This window comes from Scyliorhinus canicula, chromosome 4, assembly GCF_902713615.1.
Source record: "Scyliorhinus canicula chromosome 4, sScyCan1.1, whole genome shotgun sequence".
NCBI classification, from domain to species: Eukaryota; Metazoa; Chordata; class Chondrichthyes; order Carcharhiniformes; family Scyliorhinidae; genus Scyliorhinus; species Scyliorhinus canicula.
In genome coordinates this window covers 99,699,415-99,712,416 of record NC_052149.1, presented here as the reverse complement: position 1 = coordinate 99,712,416, position 13,002 = coordinate 99,699,415, and the positions used below count along the sequence as shown (strand labels likewise).

The 13,002-nt window shown below is 42.1% G+C and overlaps 1 protein-coding gene across 3 annotated transcripts in view; it reads right to left on the bottom strand.

Moving 5' to 3' along the window:
- Nucleotides 1-12,989, bottom strand: part of glrx2 (glutaredoxin 2) — a 51,979-nt gene extending 38,990 nt beyond the window's left edge. For 2 of the 3 annotated variants that reach the window (XM_038794885.1, XM_038794886.1), the window contains exon 1: nt 290-472. In XM_038794885.1, coding sequence (XP_038650813.1) covers nt 290-309 — 20 coding nt within the window. In that variant the 5' untranslated portion in view covers nt 310-472. Of the gene's footprint in view, nt 1-289; nt 473-12,846 lie in introns of those variants that run through there. The other variant, XM_038794884.1, reaches the window with a different exon arrangement.
- Nucleotides 12,990-13,002: the final 13 nt, after the last annotated feature.

Below are 13,002 nucleotides of genomic sequence, written 5' to 3'. Positions count from 1 at the left end.
CAAAACACAAACACCTCCCCCTCCCCCAAGAAACGGTCAGTCTTTTTCCGATGCTGCCTGACTGACTATTTCCAGCATTTCCTGTTTTTACTTCCCATGTTAAACAAAGTTGAGAATGCTGGTTAGATTCGACAGGCATGTTCCACAATGTTCGCCACCGACAAAATAAGGTGCACATCGTGAGGAAGGGGAGATCCGACTGCAATCGCAGGATACCTAGCCCCAGAGGCCAACGCAGCACCGGCTAAATAAGCGAGCAATTTGGGGGGTGGAGTTTGAAACTTCTTACCACCACAAGCATGCCACCATACCAAGCAGCAGACAGAGAGGTTAGAGGAAGGCAGTCCATCAAATGCACAGCCTGCCTGGGTTCGGACTACAAGGCAGCGTCACAATGAGCTGTTGGCGTGTCAGCTTCACTGTGAGGCTGAGGTCTTAACCACGTGGGGGACAGAAAGACAGACAGCAGCAATGCCCTTAGGAAGGTGATTACAGCAAAAATAAATCACAGCTACCACAAGATGCCAAATATCAACGGTGTCCTGATTTCATACAGGGGTCAACATTCACAGGCACTTGTGCAGTGTGGATCTCCAACCTGAATGCTTATTATTTATCATGTTTATTATTTTCCAGGTTTACATCAATGGAGTTCCCAGTCAATTTCAGCTGGAGAACTGGCACTGATCAGAGCTATTAAAGGAAATGTAACGGTAAGGTGTAAATATATGTGTATATTTATATATATTTAATTATATACATTATGTATATTTCATTTGGAATAGAGCGATCAAACCGCAAGGATTGGATCAAATAAAAATATTTATTTAGTGTATTTATTGTCTGAAATAAAACAGAATGTGCTGGAAATAGCAGGTCTGGCAACATCTGTGTACAGCAAAACAGTTGATGTCTTGATTCGAATATTAAGAATAGTCACATTCAACTTGAAAGGTTGTAGTAAGTTTTACAATGGGACTTATTTCTCACTCTCCCTCCAATAGAAATGTTGGATCTGAGCTCACCGATTTTAAAAAGGGATGCCCGCAATAATATGTTGGGGGTGGCCATAACATGTTAAGTGTTGGACTTCTGACCCCAAGGGAAACGAAGTCCTGGCTTTGGGAGCTGCTGGCTAATATGATTAATTGGCAGCAGAGTATGGCAAAAGATGATTCGTAGTGATGCCGAGACAGCTAAAGCAGAAGTGCTCCATCGATGGCAGTGATATTCACCAGCTAAGATACTAAACTGAAGCAGCCTTCATAAGTGGTTCAAGTGGATATTAAAGATTCATGGTACAATGGAAAGGGCAGAGTTGTTTTACTGCCTGAACAACCATATGAGTAAGCCAGGCAAACCCTCAAGCTTACATAAAAGCAAAACTGTGGATACTGGAAATCTGAAATAAAAACAGACAATGCTGGAGAAACTCAGCAGGTGTGGCTGGCAACGTCTGTGGAAAGAGAAACAGAGTGAACAGAGGAATTCTCCAGCTATGCTTTAGTGCTAGCTAAACCAGGGCCATTGAAATAGTCATGTTGACAATGAAAAATCATAAAAGGAAATAATCTAAAGATGGGGTCTCGAAGATTTCAAATTGGGAGTTGGGAAGAGAGTTGGGGTGGCTACTGTGACTATTTCCTTTGGCAGCTTGTTCTATTGTGGAATTTTCCTTGGGAAGGAAGATTGTTGATAGAGTATTGGAAACAAATAGTCTTTGTAGTTTATGGGGATGATTACTTTGTGTTCTGCCATTGCTGGAGGGCACTAGGTACTTGATTCTATCAATTCTCACCAGTCCATTCCATATTTTACAGAACATGGGTCAGTCTATTTTTCTCTTTCTTTTTGCTTCAGTGATTGCAAATACAAATCTTTGATCAAGGATATGATACTGGTGTATTGTTCATACTGATTCATGCAGAATTGTGTAGCACATCTTTGGGGTGCTTCCATTTTATTTATATCAACACCATAATCCCAGTCAAGCTCATATCCAAACTCCAAAACCTAGGACTTGGCTCCTCGACTTCCTGACCTACATACCGCAATCAGTAAGGACACTTCGCTTCCTCCATGATAGTCCTCAATACCGGGTCCTGCAAGGCTGCGTACTTACGCCCCTATTATACTCCCTATACACACGTGACTGTGTGGCAAAATTCATCTCTAACTCCATCTACAGCTTTGCTGATGACACAACCATAGTGAGTCAGATTTCAAACAACACCAAGTCAGGGTACAGGAGGGAGATAGAGAACTTAGTGGCATGGCACAACAACAACAATCTCTCCCTCAATGTCAGCAAAACTAAGGAGCCCGTCATCGACTTCAGGAAGCAAAGTGTCGTACACGCCCCTGTCTGTATCAATTGTGCTGAGGTGGAGATGGTTGACAGCTTCACATTCCAAGGTGTAAACATCACCAACAACTTGTTCTGGTCCACCCATATCAAAGCTATGACAAAGAAAGCACAACAGCACCTTTACTTCCTCAGAAAATTAAGGAAATTCGACATCTCCACAAAGACTCTTGCCATTTTTTATAGATGTACCATTAGAAACCATCCTATCTGGCTGCCTCACAACTTGTTATGACACTGCTCAGCCCAAGACTGTAAAAAACTACAGAGATTTGTGAGCACAACCCAGTCATCATGCGAGCCCGCTTCCCATCCACTGACTCTGTCTACACTTCCCGCTGCTTGGAAAAGTGGGCAGCACAATCAAAGATCCCTCCCACTGGATTATTCCTCTCTTCCAACCTTGGGCAGAAGATACAAAAGTCTGAGAACACCCACCGACAGATTCAAAAACAGCTTCTTTCCTGCTGTTACCAGACTCCTGAATGGCCCTCTTAGGGACTGAACTGATCTTTCTACACAACCTCTCTACAGTTGTAGCACGATATTCCATTAGCTGCACTATGTTTATGATTTACATTGTGTACCTCGGTACACGTGAAAATAAACCTAAATCGAATTTAATCTCTCGCTATATAAGGATTCCACTCACAACATTCAGAATCCAGAGCTGGACAAACAAACTATTGGTTATCTATAACACTGATATTTTTTAATTTTTAAAATAAATTTACAGAACCCAATTTTTTTTTTCAATTAAGGGGCAATTTAGCATGGCCAATCAACATCTTTGGGTTGTGGGGGTGAGACCCATGCAGACACAGGGAGAATGTGCAAACTTGACATGGTAACTGATATTTTTTTGGAATACCGAAAATTCCTCCTCAAAAATCCAAGAACTATGCTTCCTTTGGATATCTGCTCGACATGGAATCCCGATTGAAGATGAATTACCTACCACAAGGGTTATTTTGACTGATGTTACATGCTTGGGGTTTAGTATGAATGGAAATACAGAACTTTCTAATTTAGATCCTACTTTCTGTACATTTCTACTGCTAACTGCTGAGGTGTGTATACAAGCACAGCTTGTTGAAAACCTATTGCTGAAGGTAGCTGGTCTCTGCTTTGTATCCCCCGCTCCCCTCAAGCATTGTTGCAATGAAGAACTTAGGTAGGATAGATGGTTGAACCTCTGTCACTCCACTGAACCGTGATGTATTGACATACAAAAGCAGTGAGTTTCTCTTCCATTGTGCCATTAGTAAACAGCAATAGTATAAAATGTAAGAATATAGGTTCATTATATGTAAAGTCAGCGCAAGGCGTTGACATAAAGATCACATCCTACATTAAGTAGGTAATCTGCAATATAAATCAATGTCAAAGTGATCTTGCAGATTCGTTTTGATTGCCTGAAGGGGTTGAAGATGCGATTTTCAGATCCTTTCTGAACTGGCCACAGTTTGTATCCTTTTTTTTGCTTCTCCCAGAAGATTACAAGACTTGAGGTGGGTTGGGAATGTTTGTATCCAGGAGAGTAGTTCCCTCAATTGGTGCTCCTGTTAATTTAATATTCATTTCTTGGTGCACTATGGCTAGATTCTGTAGTAGTTACATTCAGCAACTGACCAAGGATAGCTCAACAGCATCTCCGTCTACTATAGCTTCAATCATGAGAAAAGCAAACGCTGCATGGTAGCTACATTTGCCTTTAAAACTGCACACTATCCTGACTTCATCATAAAACACTTCCTTCCTCAAAGGCTGCTATTCTGGAATTCCCTTCCTAACACAATTTATGGCATCTTTACCAGAGAACTGCAGAAGTCCAACAAGAAGGCCCACCATGCAGCATCTTCTTTGGGTAGCTAGGGATGCTTATAAATAGGTCCTTTCGCTTATGGGGTCAGAGGAGACGCAGACCGAGGAAATGAAGCTTAAGTGGGGGAGGAGCAGGAGGATCAGATGGAGGAGGGTCTGTGGGTGGACGCGCTAGGACGGTTCAATGCCACCACAACATGTGCCACAACATGTGCCAGACTCAGCCTGATCCAGGCATGTCCAAAACTGAGGGGATTTTGGCAGGGGTTTGCCGACACCATGTCCACGGTATTAAATACGAGTGTGGCAATGAGTCCCGAGGTGCCGATTTTTGGGGTATCGCAGGACCCGGGAATCCAGGAGGAGAAAGAGACAGATGTTCTGGCCTTTGCTTTCCTGGTGTTGCTTGTTATGCTTTCCCTTAATTTGCTCTGTTTTAATTACCTTTGCTCAAGAGTCGCCAGGTATCTTTCTGATACCACCACAGGGTTCAAAGCTAAGTACTGATCAATGACTCAATACACCAGTTAGTAAGTTTGAAATCAATACACATTTGTTTACACAGTCAATTATTACTCATGCATAAACTCTACTCGCTAAACTACAACTACTACTAAAAGCCTATACTTAGCTTCGAGTGGCCCACTCAGTCAGAGGAACAATGGCCGTTGTCCGGTTCTGATACTGCTGGCTTCGAACTAGTACCGAATAGTAGCTAGGAGCGTCTATCTCGTAGCTTGCGTTGACCTTAGACTTACTTGGCTGGTGCTTGGCGGGCCTCTCATTGCTGAGAGCCAAAGCCAAGGTGGGAGATCTTCCAAGAGCTTCCAAGAGAGTCCAAGAGAGCGAACTGAACTTGGGGACTCTGCTTTATAGTCCCCAGGGGTTTCGCGCCCTTCGGGGAGGACCCCGGACTTGGTCCCAATTAATTGGACCATGTCCCAATCGTTCGTATTGATTTTCTCCAATACCGGAGTTGTTCCCTGATCATTGGGCAGGCCCTATGTGGCCGTTGGCCTGCCTTTGCTTTGGCTCCCACTGGCGCCGGGGATTCTGTCCTGGTCTCGATTGTTTCAATGTTTCCTTTTTGTCCCCGGAGATAGCTCATTAATATGCTCATGACTATTGGTTTCAGTTCTGTCTGGGTTCTGCAAATCTTAATACACAGGAAACCATACACCTGCTTGTTTTCCCTAGTGTTGTCCATTTTTCCCTGCACTCTTTGCGGGTATCCATTTTGGAATCGGGACGTGCCTACCCCAGGTGGCTACACTGGTAGCCCGGATGCGCATATTGCTGGTATGGAAGGACTCAAAGCTCCCAAAATCGGAGACCTGGCTTTCGACATGGCAGGCTTCCTCTGCCTGGAAAAAATTGAATTCGCCATGAGAGGGTCTCTGTTAGGGTTCGCCCGGAGGTGGCAACCAATCGTCAACTTCCTCGCAGAGAATTAAACGGCAGCAGAAGGGGGGGGGGGGTTACGTTAGTGGAACGTAGGGGGGGGAGGGGTAAGTTAGGTTCATGTAGGGTAGGGGGGTAAGTAATGGCAGGACCTGCGGGAGAAAGTGGTGGAATTTGCGCTATGTATGTATTTTTTTCTTTTCTTGTTATTTATATTGTGGATTTTGTTGCTGCTAAATACCTCAATAAAACGTTTATTTTTTTTTACATGTCCTTTCCAGCATCAACCATATCCTGGCAAATTTAAAACCGAAACCTCACCAGGCATTGTCATTTGAGAGTACCTATAAGAAATGAGTGTTTATAAATGGATGCGTATATAAGTATCTGTAGTGAGAGTACCTTTAAGAAATGGGTGTTTACTACTGCAGTGATGTCAGAGAGTGGGTGGAGCTGGGCTAAATGTCAGCTTTTTACTTTTGTTTTAGGCTGTTTGCTGCAGGGTTTGTTTTAGTTTTGTTTTCAGAGCTGGTTAGCTGCAGTCACAGCCAGAAGTTGGATTAGAGTCTCTCTCTGTGATCTAAAGACTGTAAATCGATCCTGGTGATTTAAAACTAAAGATAGCTGACTTTAACCCGACGTGCTTCTGGTAAAAGGTGTTTTAAGTCGTTTGGATGTTAAAAGGAAAGCTTAAAGGATTACTTAGTGTTGCATTCCTTGGGGGTTGTATTTGAATTAATGGTTGCTAAGATGTTCACTGTATGTTTTAAAAAGGTTAACTTGAGTTCATAGAATAATCATTGTTTTGCTTTAAAAAATACTTTTCCATTTCTGCTGTACCACACCTGTAGAGTAGGCCGTGTGCTCCCCAAACCACAATCTATTAAAAGGTGTGGGTCAGTTGAACTCCATGATACACTTGGGGTTCTCTAAACCCTGGCCCATAACAAACTGGGGGCTCGTCTGAGATAAAAGTCGATCTATTGGATTGGCTTAGTGAACTTAAAGACAGTAAGGGGTGAGCACATTGTGGTTGCTTTTCAGGTGTGGTATTTCAGTTTAAGGATGGAGTGTGTTGTGGACAATGGTTTTCAGAGATTCTGAAGTTTTTGGGAGTGGAGATGGTCACACGCAGTACCTTCCGGACAGAGACTAAAAGCAGACTGTTAGATTTGGCAAAAACATTGCAGTTAACATTACCTGACAAAATGCGAAAAGATGAGGTCATTATGGCGGTGGCTAAGCATTTAACGTTACCTGAGATACAGTTTGACTCATTGGAAATGGCAAAAATTGAGTTACATATTAAACAAATGAAACATGAGAAAGAATTAAAGCAGCTTGAATACGAAAGAGAGAGAGTGGAAAAAGAAAGAGAAAGAGAGAGGAAAAAGAACAAAGAACAAAGAGAGAGAAGAAAGGAGAAAAGAAAGAATAGCCCTCGCAGAACAAAAAGAAAGAGAAAGGGAGATACAGATCAGGGAAAAAGATAAAGAGAGAGAGTTTCAACTTCAGAAAATGGCCATGAAACATGACAATCAGCTAAAATTGGCAGACGTAAAGGGAAACGTACAGTTGGATGATAGTGATGAGGATAGTGAGAAAGAGCATTAAAGTTGAAGGCTTGGTGGGGATCTATTTAAATATGTCCAAGCATTGCCAAGGTTTGATGAGAAGGAGGTAGAAGCCTTTTTCATTTCATTTGAGAAGGTAGCTGAACAAATGAAATGGCCACAGGACATGTGGGTATTACTGATTCAAACAAAGCTGATAGGTCAGGCTAGTGAAGTGCATCACTACCGGAGGAGGTATCTGGGACGTATGAAGAGGTGAAAAAATCCATCTGAGGTGCATATGAACTAGGGCCTGAAGCTTACAGACAAAGGTTTAGAAATTTAAAGAAAGAATTTGGTCAAACATACATGTGGTTTGAAAGGCTCAAACAGAGTAATTTTGAAAGGTGGATAAGGGCTTTGAAAATAGACCAAATTTATGAAGCTCTCATTGAAATTATACTTTTGGAAGAGTTTAAAAATTCAATTTCTGATGTAGTGAGAACTCATATGGAAGAACAGAGGATTACAACTGCGAGAATAGCAGCATAAATTGCAGATGATTATTCATAAATTAATTCATAAATCAAAGCTTGGTTTTCAACGTCAGTTTCAGTCTGTGAGGGATAGAAACTGGGGACATGAGAAACACTCAAGTGGTAAAGGTAAAGGTGATCTGATGGGAGATAATAAGGACAGTGTACCTCAGATTTTTAAAAAAATCCAGGAGGGTGGAAAAGAAATGAAAAGTTTCAAATGTTTTCACTGTAATAAACTAGGCCAAGTAAAGTCACAGTGTTGGTGGTTGAAGAAAAGCACTGGAAAGGCTGATGTGGTAAAACAGGATAAGACAATAGGGTTTGTTAAAGTGGTAAAGCAAAGCCCAAGTGAAGAGAAGGAGATTCAAAAGATTGTACAGCCTGATCAAGAAGTGATTGATAAGAAGGTGCCAGATCTCTTTAAAGAATTTATTTGTGTGGGTAAAGTTTACTCATGTGTATCAGGAGGAGCAGGAAAATAAGTCACAATTTTAAGAGATATGGGAGCTAGTCAATCTTTAATGGTAAGAGATGAGGAGTTATGTAGTTTGGGAAGAATGTTGCCAGAAAAGGTGGTAATATGTGGAATTCAGGGTGAGAGGAGTAGTGCTCAATTATATAAGATAAGGTTGGAAAGTCCAGTGAAGAGTGGTGAAGTGGTAGCAGGAATAATAGATAACTATCTTGTCCAGGAATACAGTTTATCTTGGGTAATGATATAGCTGGATCGCAGGTGGGAGTGATGCCTACTGTGGTTGATAAGCCAGTGGAAAATCAGAAGACTGAAGTGTTGAAGGACGAATATCCTGGGATTTTTCCGGGTTGTGTAGTAACAAGGTCGCAAAGTCACATGTTAAGACGAGGAGAAATCAAAGAGTGAAGATGAAGTTGAAGTGCAATTATTGGAAACAATTTTTGATCAGATGGTTGCATAAGAACAAGAACAGGTGGAGATGAGGCAGATATTTTTAATTCAGGAAAATTGGCTGAGTTACAACAGAGAGATATAGAAATAAAGCTGATGTATCAGAAAGCATATACGGAAGAGGAATCTGAGTGTATACCAGAGTGTTATGACCGTAACAGTGATGTCTTGATGAGAAAATGGAGACCTTTACATGTGAGGGCGGATTAAAAGTGGGCAGAAGTTCATCAAGTAATATTGCTGGTAGGGTATAGAAAGGAGGTGTTGCGAGTTTCACATGAAGTACCAGTTGGAGGTCATTTGGGAGTAAGGAAAACGCAAGCCAAAATCCAAAACCATCTTTATTGGCCTGGACTACATAAAGATGCAGTTAAATTTTGTCAATCATGTCACACATGTCAAGTGATAGGGAAACCTCAAGCAGTGATAAAACAGCGACCTTAATACCCATTCCAGCATTTGAGGAATCTTTTACAAGGGTCCTAAGCAAAAACATTTTTATTGGCCTGGACTACATAAAGATGCAGTTAAATTTTGTCAATCATGTCACACATGTCAAGTGATAGGGAAACCTCAAGCAGTGGTAAAACAGCGCCCTTAATACCCATGCCAGCATTTGAGGAATCTTTTACAAGGGTCCTAATTGATTGCATAGGATGCTTCCTAAAACAAAAAGTGGGAATCAATATCTTTTGACTATAATGGATGTGTCTATTAGGTTTCCAGTACGCAATATTACAGCGAAAAAGATTGTGGAGGAGTTACTTCAATTCCTTACTAGATATGGACTACCCACGGAAATATAATTGGATGAAGGATCGAATTTTACCTCAAGGTTATTCAAAGAAATTATGGATAGTTTAGGAATAAAACAATTGAAATCAACTGCATACCATCCAGAATCACAGGGAGCGTTAGAAAGGTGGCATCAGACATTGAAGAGAATGTTGAGCGCTTATTGTCAAGATTATCCAGAGGGTTGGGATAAAGGAATTCCATTTGTACTGTTTACAATTAGGAATGCACCTAATGTATCAACCTTACCTTATATAATTGAACTAATTTTTGGCCATGAGGTAAGAGGACCACTTAAATTGATCAAGGAAAAATTGGTGAGTGAGAAATCGGAAAATACATTATTGGATTACATGTCAAATTTTAGGGAATGATTACATAGATCAAGTGAATTGGCTCGACATTTAAAAGTTGCACAAAATGTGATGATAGTGAGAAAGAGCGTCATAGTCGAAGGCTTGGTGGGGATCTATTTAAATATGTCCAAGCATTGCTCAGGTTGATGAGAAGGAGGGAGAAGCCTTTTTCATTTCATTTGAGAAGGTAGCTAAACAAATGAAATGGCCACAGGACATGTGGGTATTACTGATTCAAACAAAGCTGATAGGTCGGGCTGGTGAAATGCATCACTACTGGAGGAGGTACGGGATGTGAAAGAACAGTTATTGAGGAGTTTTCAATACCCTCAAGACGAAGGGAAATAATGCGATTTCTTGGCATGAGTGGATTTAATCGAACATTTGTGCAAATGTTTTGTAGCGTGATTGTTCCACTGATGGACTGAGGAAACATCGAAAATTTCAATGGACATTGGAATTTCAACAGGCATTTGACGGCCTGAAAGCTATGATAACCAATGCTCCTGTGTTGGAGAATTACAAGGGACTCTGCGATCAGATTGAACTAAAGTATCTGACTTTAAAGAGAAATGCCGAGGCGTAGAGAAATGATCGGATCGTGCTTGTTCAAAGAGACTGTCAATCAGGAAGGATTTCAGTTGGAGGAAGAAAAATGAAAAAAAAATGGACTATATTATTATACCTGTTTGCATGTTTTTTGAACCAAAAGTATATTTACTGTGTGCATTTCTTAAAGGATAGTGATAAGGTGAAAAACAAAACCATCTTGAAGTTGATGCTTTATTTTTTTTTCTTGGGGGCGAGTTGTCATGTGAGAGTACCTTTAAGAAATGGGTGTTCATAAATGGGTGTGTATCTCAGTATCTGTAGTGAGAGTACCTTTAAGAATTGGGTGTTTATTACTGCAGTGATGTCAGAGAGTGGGTGGAGATGGGCTGCCTGTCAGCTTTTTATTTTTGTTTTAGGCTGTTTGCTGCAGGGTGTGTTTTAGTTTCGTTTTCTGCGTTTGATAAGGTTCCCCATGGTCAGCTTATGAAGAAAGTAAGGAGGTGTGGGATAGAGGGAAATTTGGCCAATTGGGTAAGTAACTGGCTATCACAGAAGGCAGAGGGTGGTGGTGGATGGAAAATTTTCAGACTGGAGACCAGTTACCAGCGGTGTACCACAGGGATCAGTGCTGGGTCCTCTGCTATTTGTGATTTTTATCAATGACTTGGAGGAGGGGGCTGAAGGGTGGTTCAGTAAATTTGCTGATGACACCAAGATTGGTGGGGTAGTGGACGAGGTGGGGGGCTGTTGTAGGCTGCAAAGAGACATTGATAGGATGCAGAGCTGGGCTGAAAAATGGCAGATGGAGTTTAACCCTGATAAGTGCGAGGTGATTCATTTTGGTAGAAAAAATTTGAATGCGGATTACAGGGTCAACGGCAGGGTTCTGAGGAATATGGAGGAACCGAGAGATCTTGTGGTTCATGTCCACAGATCTCTGAAGGTTGCCACTCAAGTGGATAGAGCTGTGAAGGAGGCTTATAGTGTGTTAGGATTTATTAACAGGGGACTTGAGTTTAAGAGCCGCGGGGTTATGCTGCAACTGTACATGACCCTGGTGAGACCACATTTGGAGTATCGATGGAGTGGACGTTCAGAGACTATTACCTCGGGTGGATGTAGCTGTTACAAGGGGGCATAACTATAAGGTTCAGGTTGGGAGATATAGGAGGGATGTCCGAGGTAGGTTCTTTACTGAGAGAGTGGTTAGGGTGTGGAATGGACTGCCTGCTGTGATAGTGGAGTCGGACACTTTAGGAACTTTCAAGCGGTTATTGGATATGCACATGGAGCACACCAGGGAGTGGGATAGCTTGATCTTGGTTTCGGACAATGCTCGGCACAACATCGAGGGCCGAAGGGCCTGTTCTGTGCTGTTTTATGTTCAGAGCTGGATAGCTGCAGTCACAGCTAGAAGGTTTATTAGAGTCTCTCTCTGTAATCTAAAGACTGTAAATCGATCCTGGTGATTTAAAACTAATAACAGTAGTGACTTTAACCCGATGTGCTTCTGGTAAAAGGTGTTTTAAGTCTTATGATGTTTAAAGGAAAGCTGAAAGGATTACTTAGTGTTGTATTCTTTGGGGGTTGTATTTTAATTAATGGTTGCTAAGATGTTCACTGTATGTTTTAAAAAGGTTAACTTGAGTTCATAGAATAAATATTGTTTTGCTTTAAAAATTTATTTTCCATTTCTGTTTTACCGCACCTGTAGAGTGGGCTGTGTGTTCCCCATAACACAATCTATTAAAAGTTGTGGGTCAGGTGACTCAGGATACACTTGGGGTTTCTCTAAAACTCTGGCCCATTACAGCGGTATATGTAAACACTGTGCACCTAATCACAATTATTTGAAATAGAAAATGCAAATGCCATAACACTGCCACTACGCATTTTAAAACAGCTTATGATTAGAAAATCAAGAAGAGATCTCCGAACTTTACACGCAGAGAAAAATGAACAGCAAACTCAGCAGAGAAAAGGGAGTTGAAATAACCAGGGACAGGGATCAAAGATACATAGAACAGAACTGTAGACAATTTGATGAGGTTAACGGAAGGTATAGTGCACATGCAGGGGACTACCAGACAGTTGAAGCAACTCACTGAGTAGCCAAGGTGGTGGAATGACAGGGACATGGCGGTGGGGAGAAGGTAAAAGAAAATCCAGCCTTGGGGAATAGAAAAGGTTTGTGGCAATACGCCTGGAGGCCACTCATGTCGAGTGAGGCGAGGACATGGAAGGATTTTAAGGTGACGATGAGAAATGTGAAGTCAACTCAAGAGAGACACAGGGAGCCCGTGGAGCTCAGAGACTTGGCGTGTGGATGAGAAGAGGGATTCTGCAGCCACTGGGATTTGTTGAGGTCTGTGGAAGATTTGAGGCATATTGGGGGGAAGAGTGAGATAAAGTTGCTCCCGCTCCAATCTCCGCCTCCTTGTGAAAACCGTTGCCAGGGGAGATCCCGCGAGCTGTAAATACACGGCGGCGACTTTCCAGCCAATCTCACTCCGAATTGAGAAAGTGAACGCCGCACCGGTGCCAGATGTGATTCCAGCGGATTTTTTTCCCACAGCCTCCGGTATTAGTCGGCATTTTCACTCGGTGCTTTCTTTTTTTGCGGGTTGGGTGCCGGCGGGTACTCCCTCCCCGCCGGCTCAGGCGGTGTGCTCGGTCAGCCCCCTCACCCCCT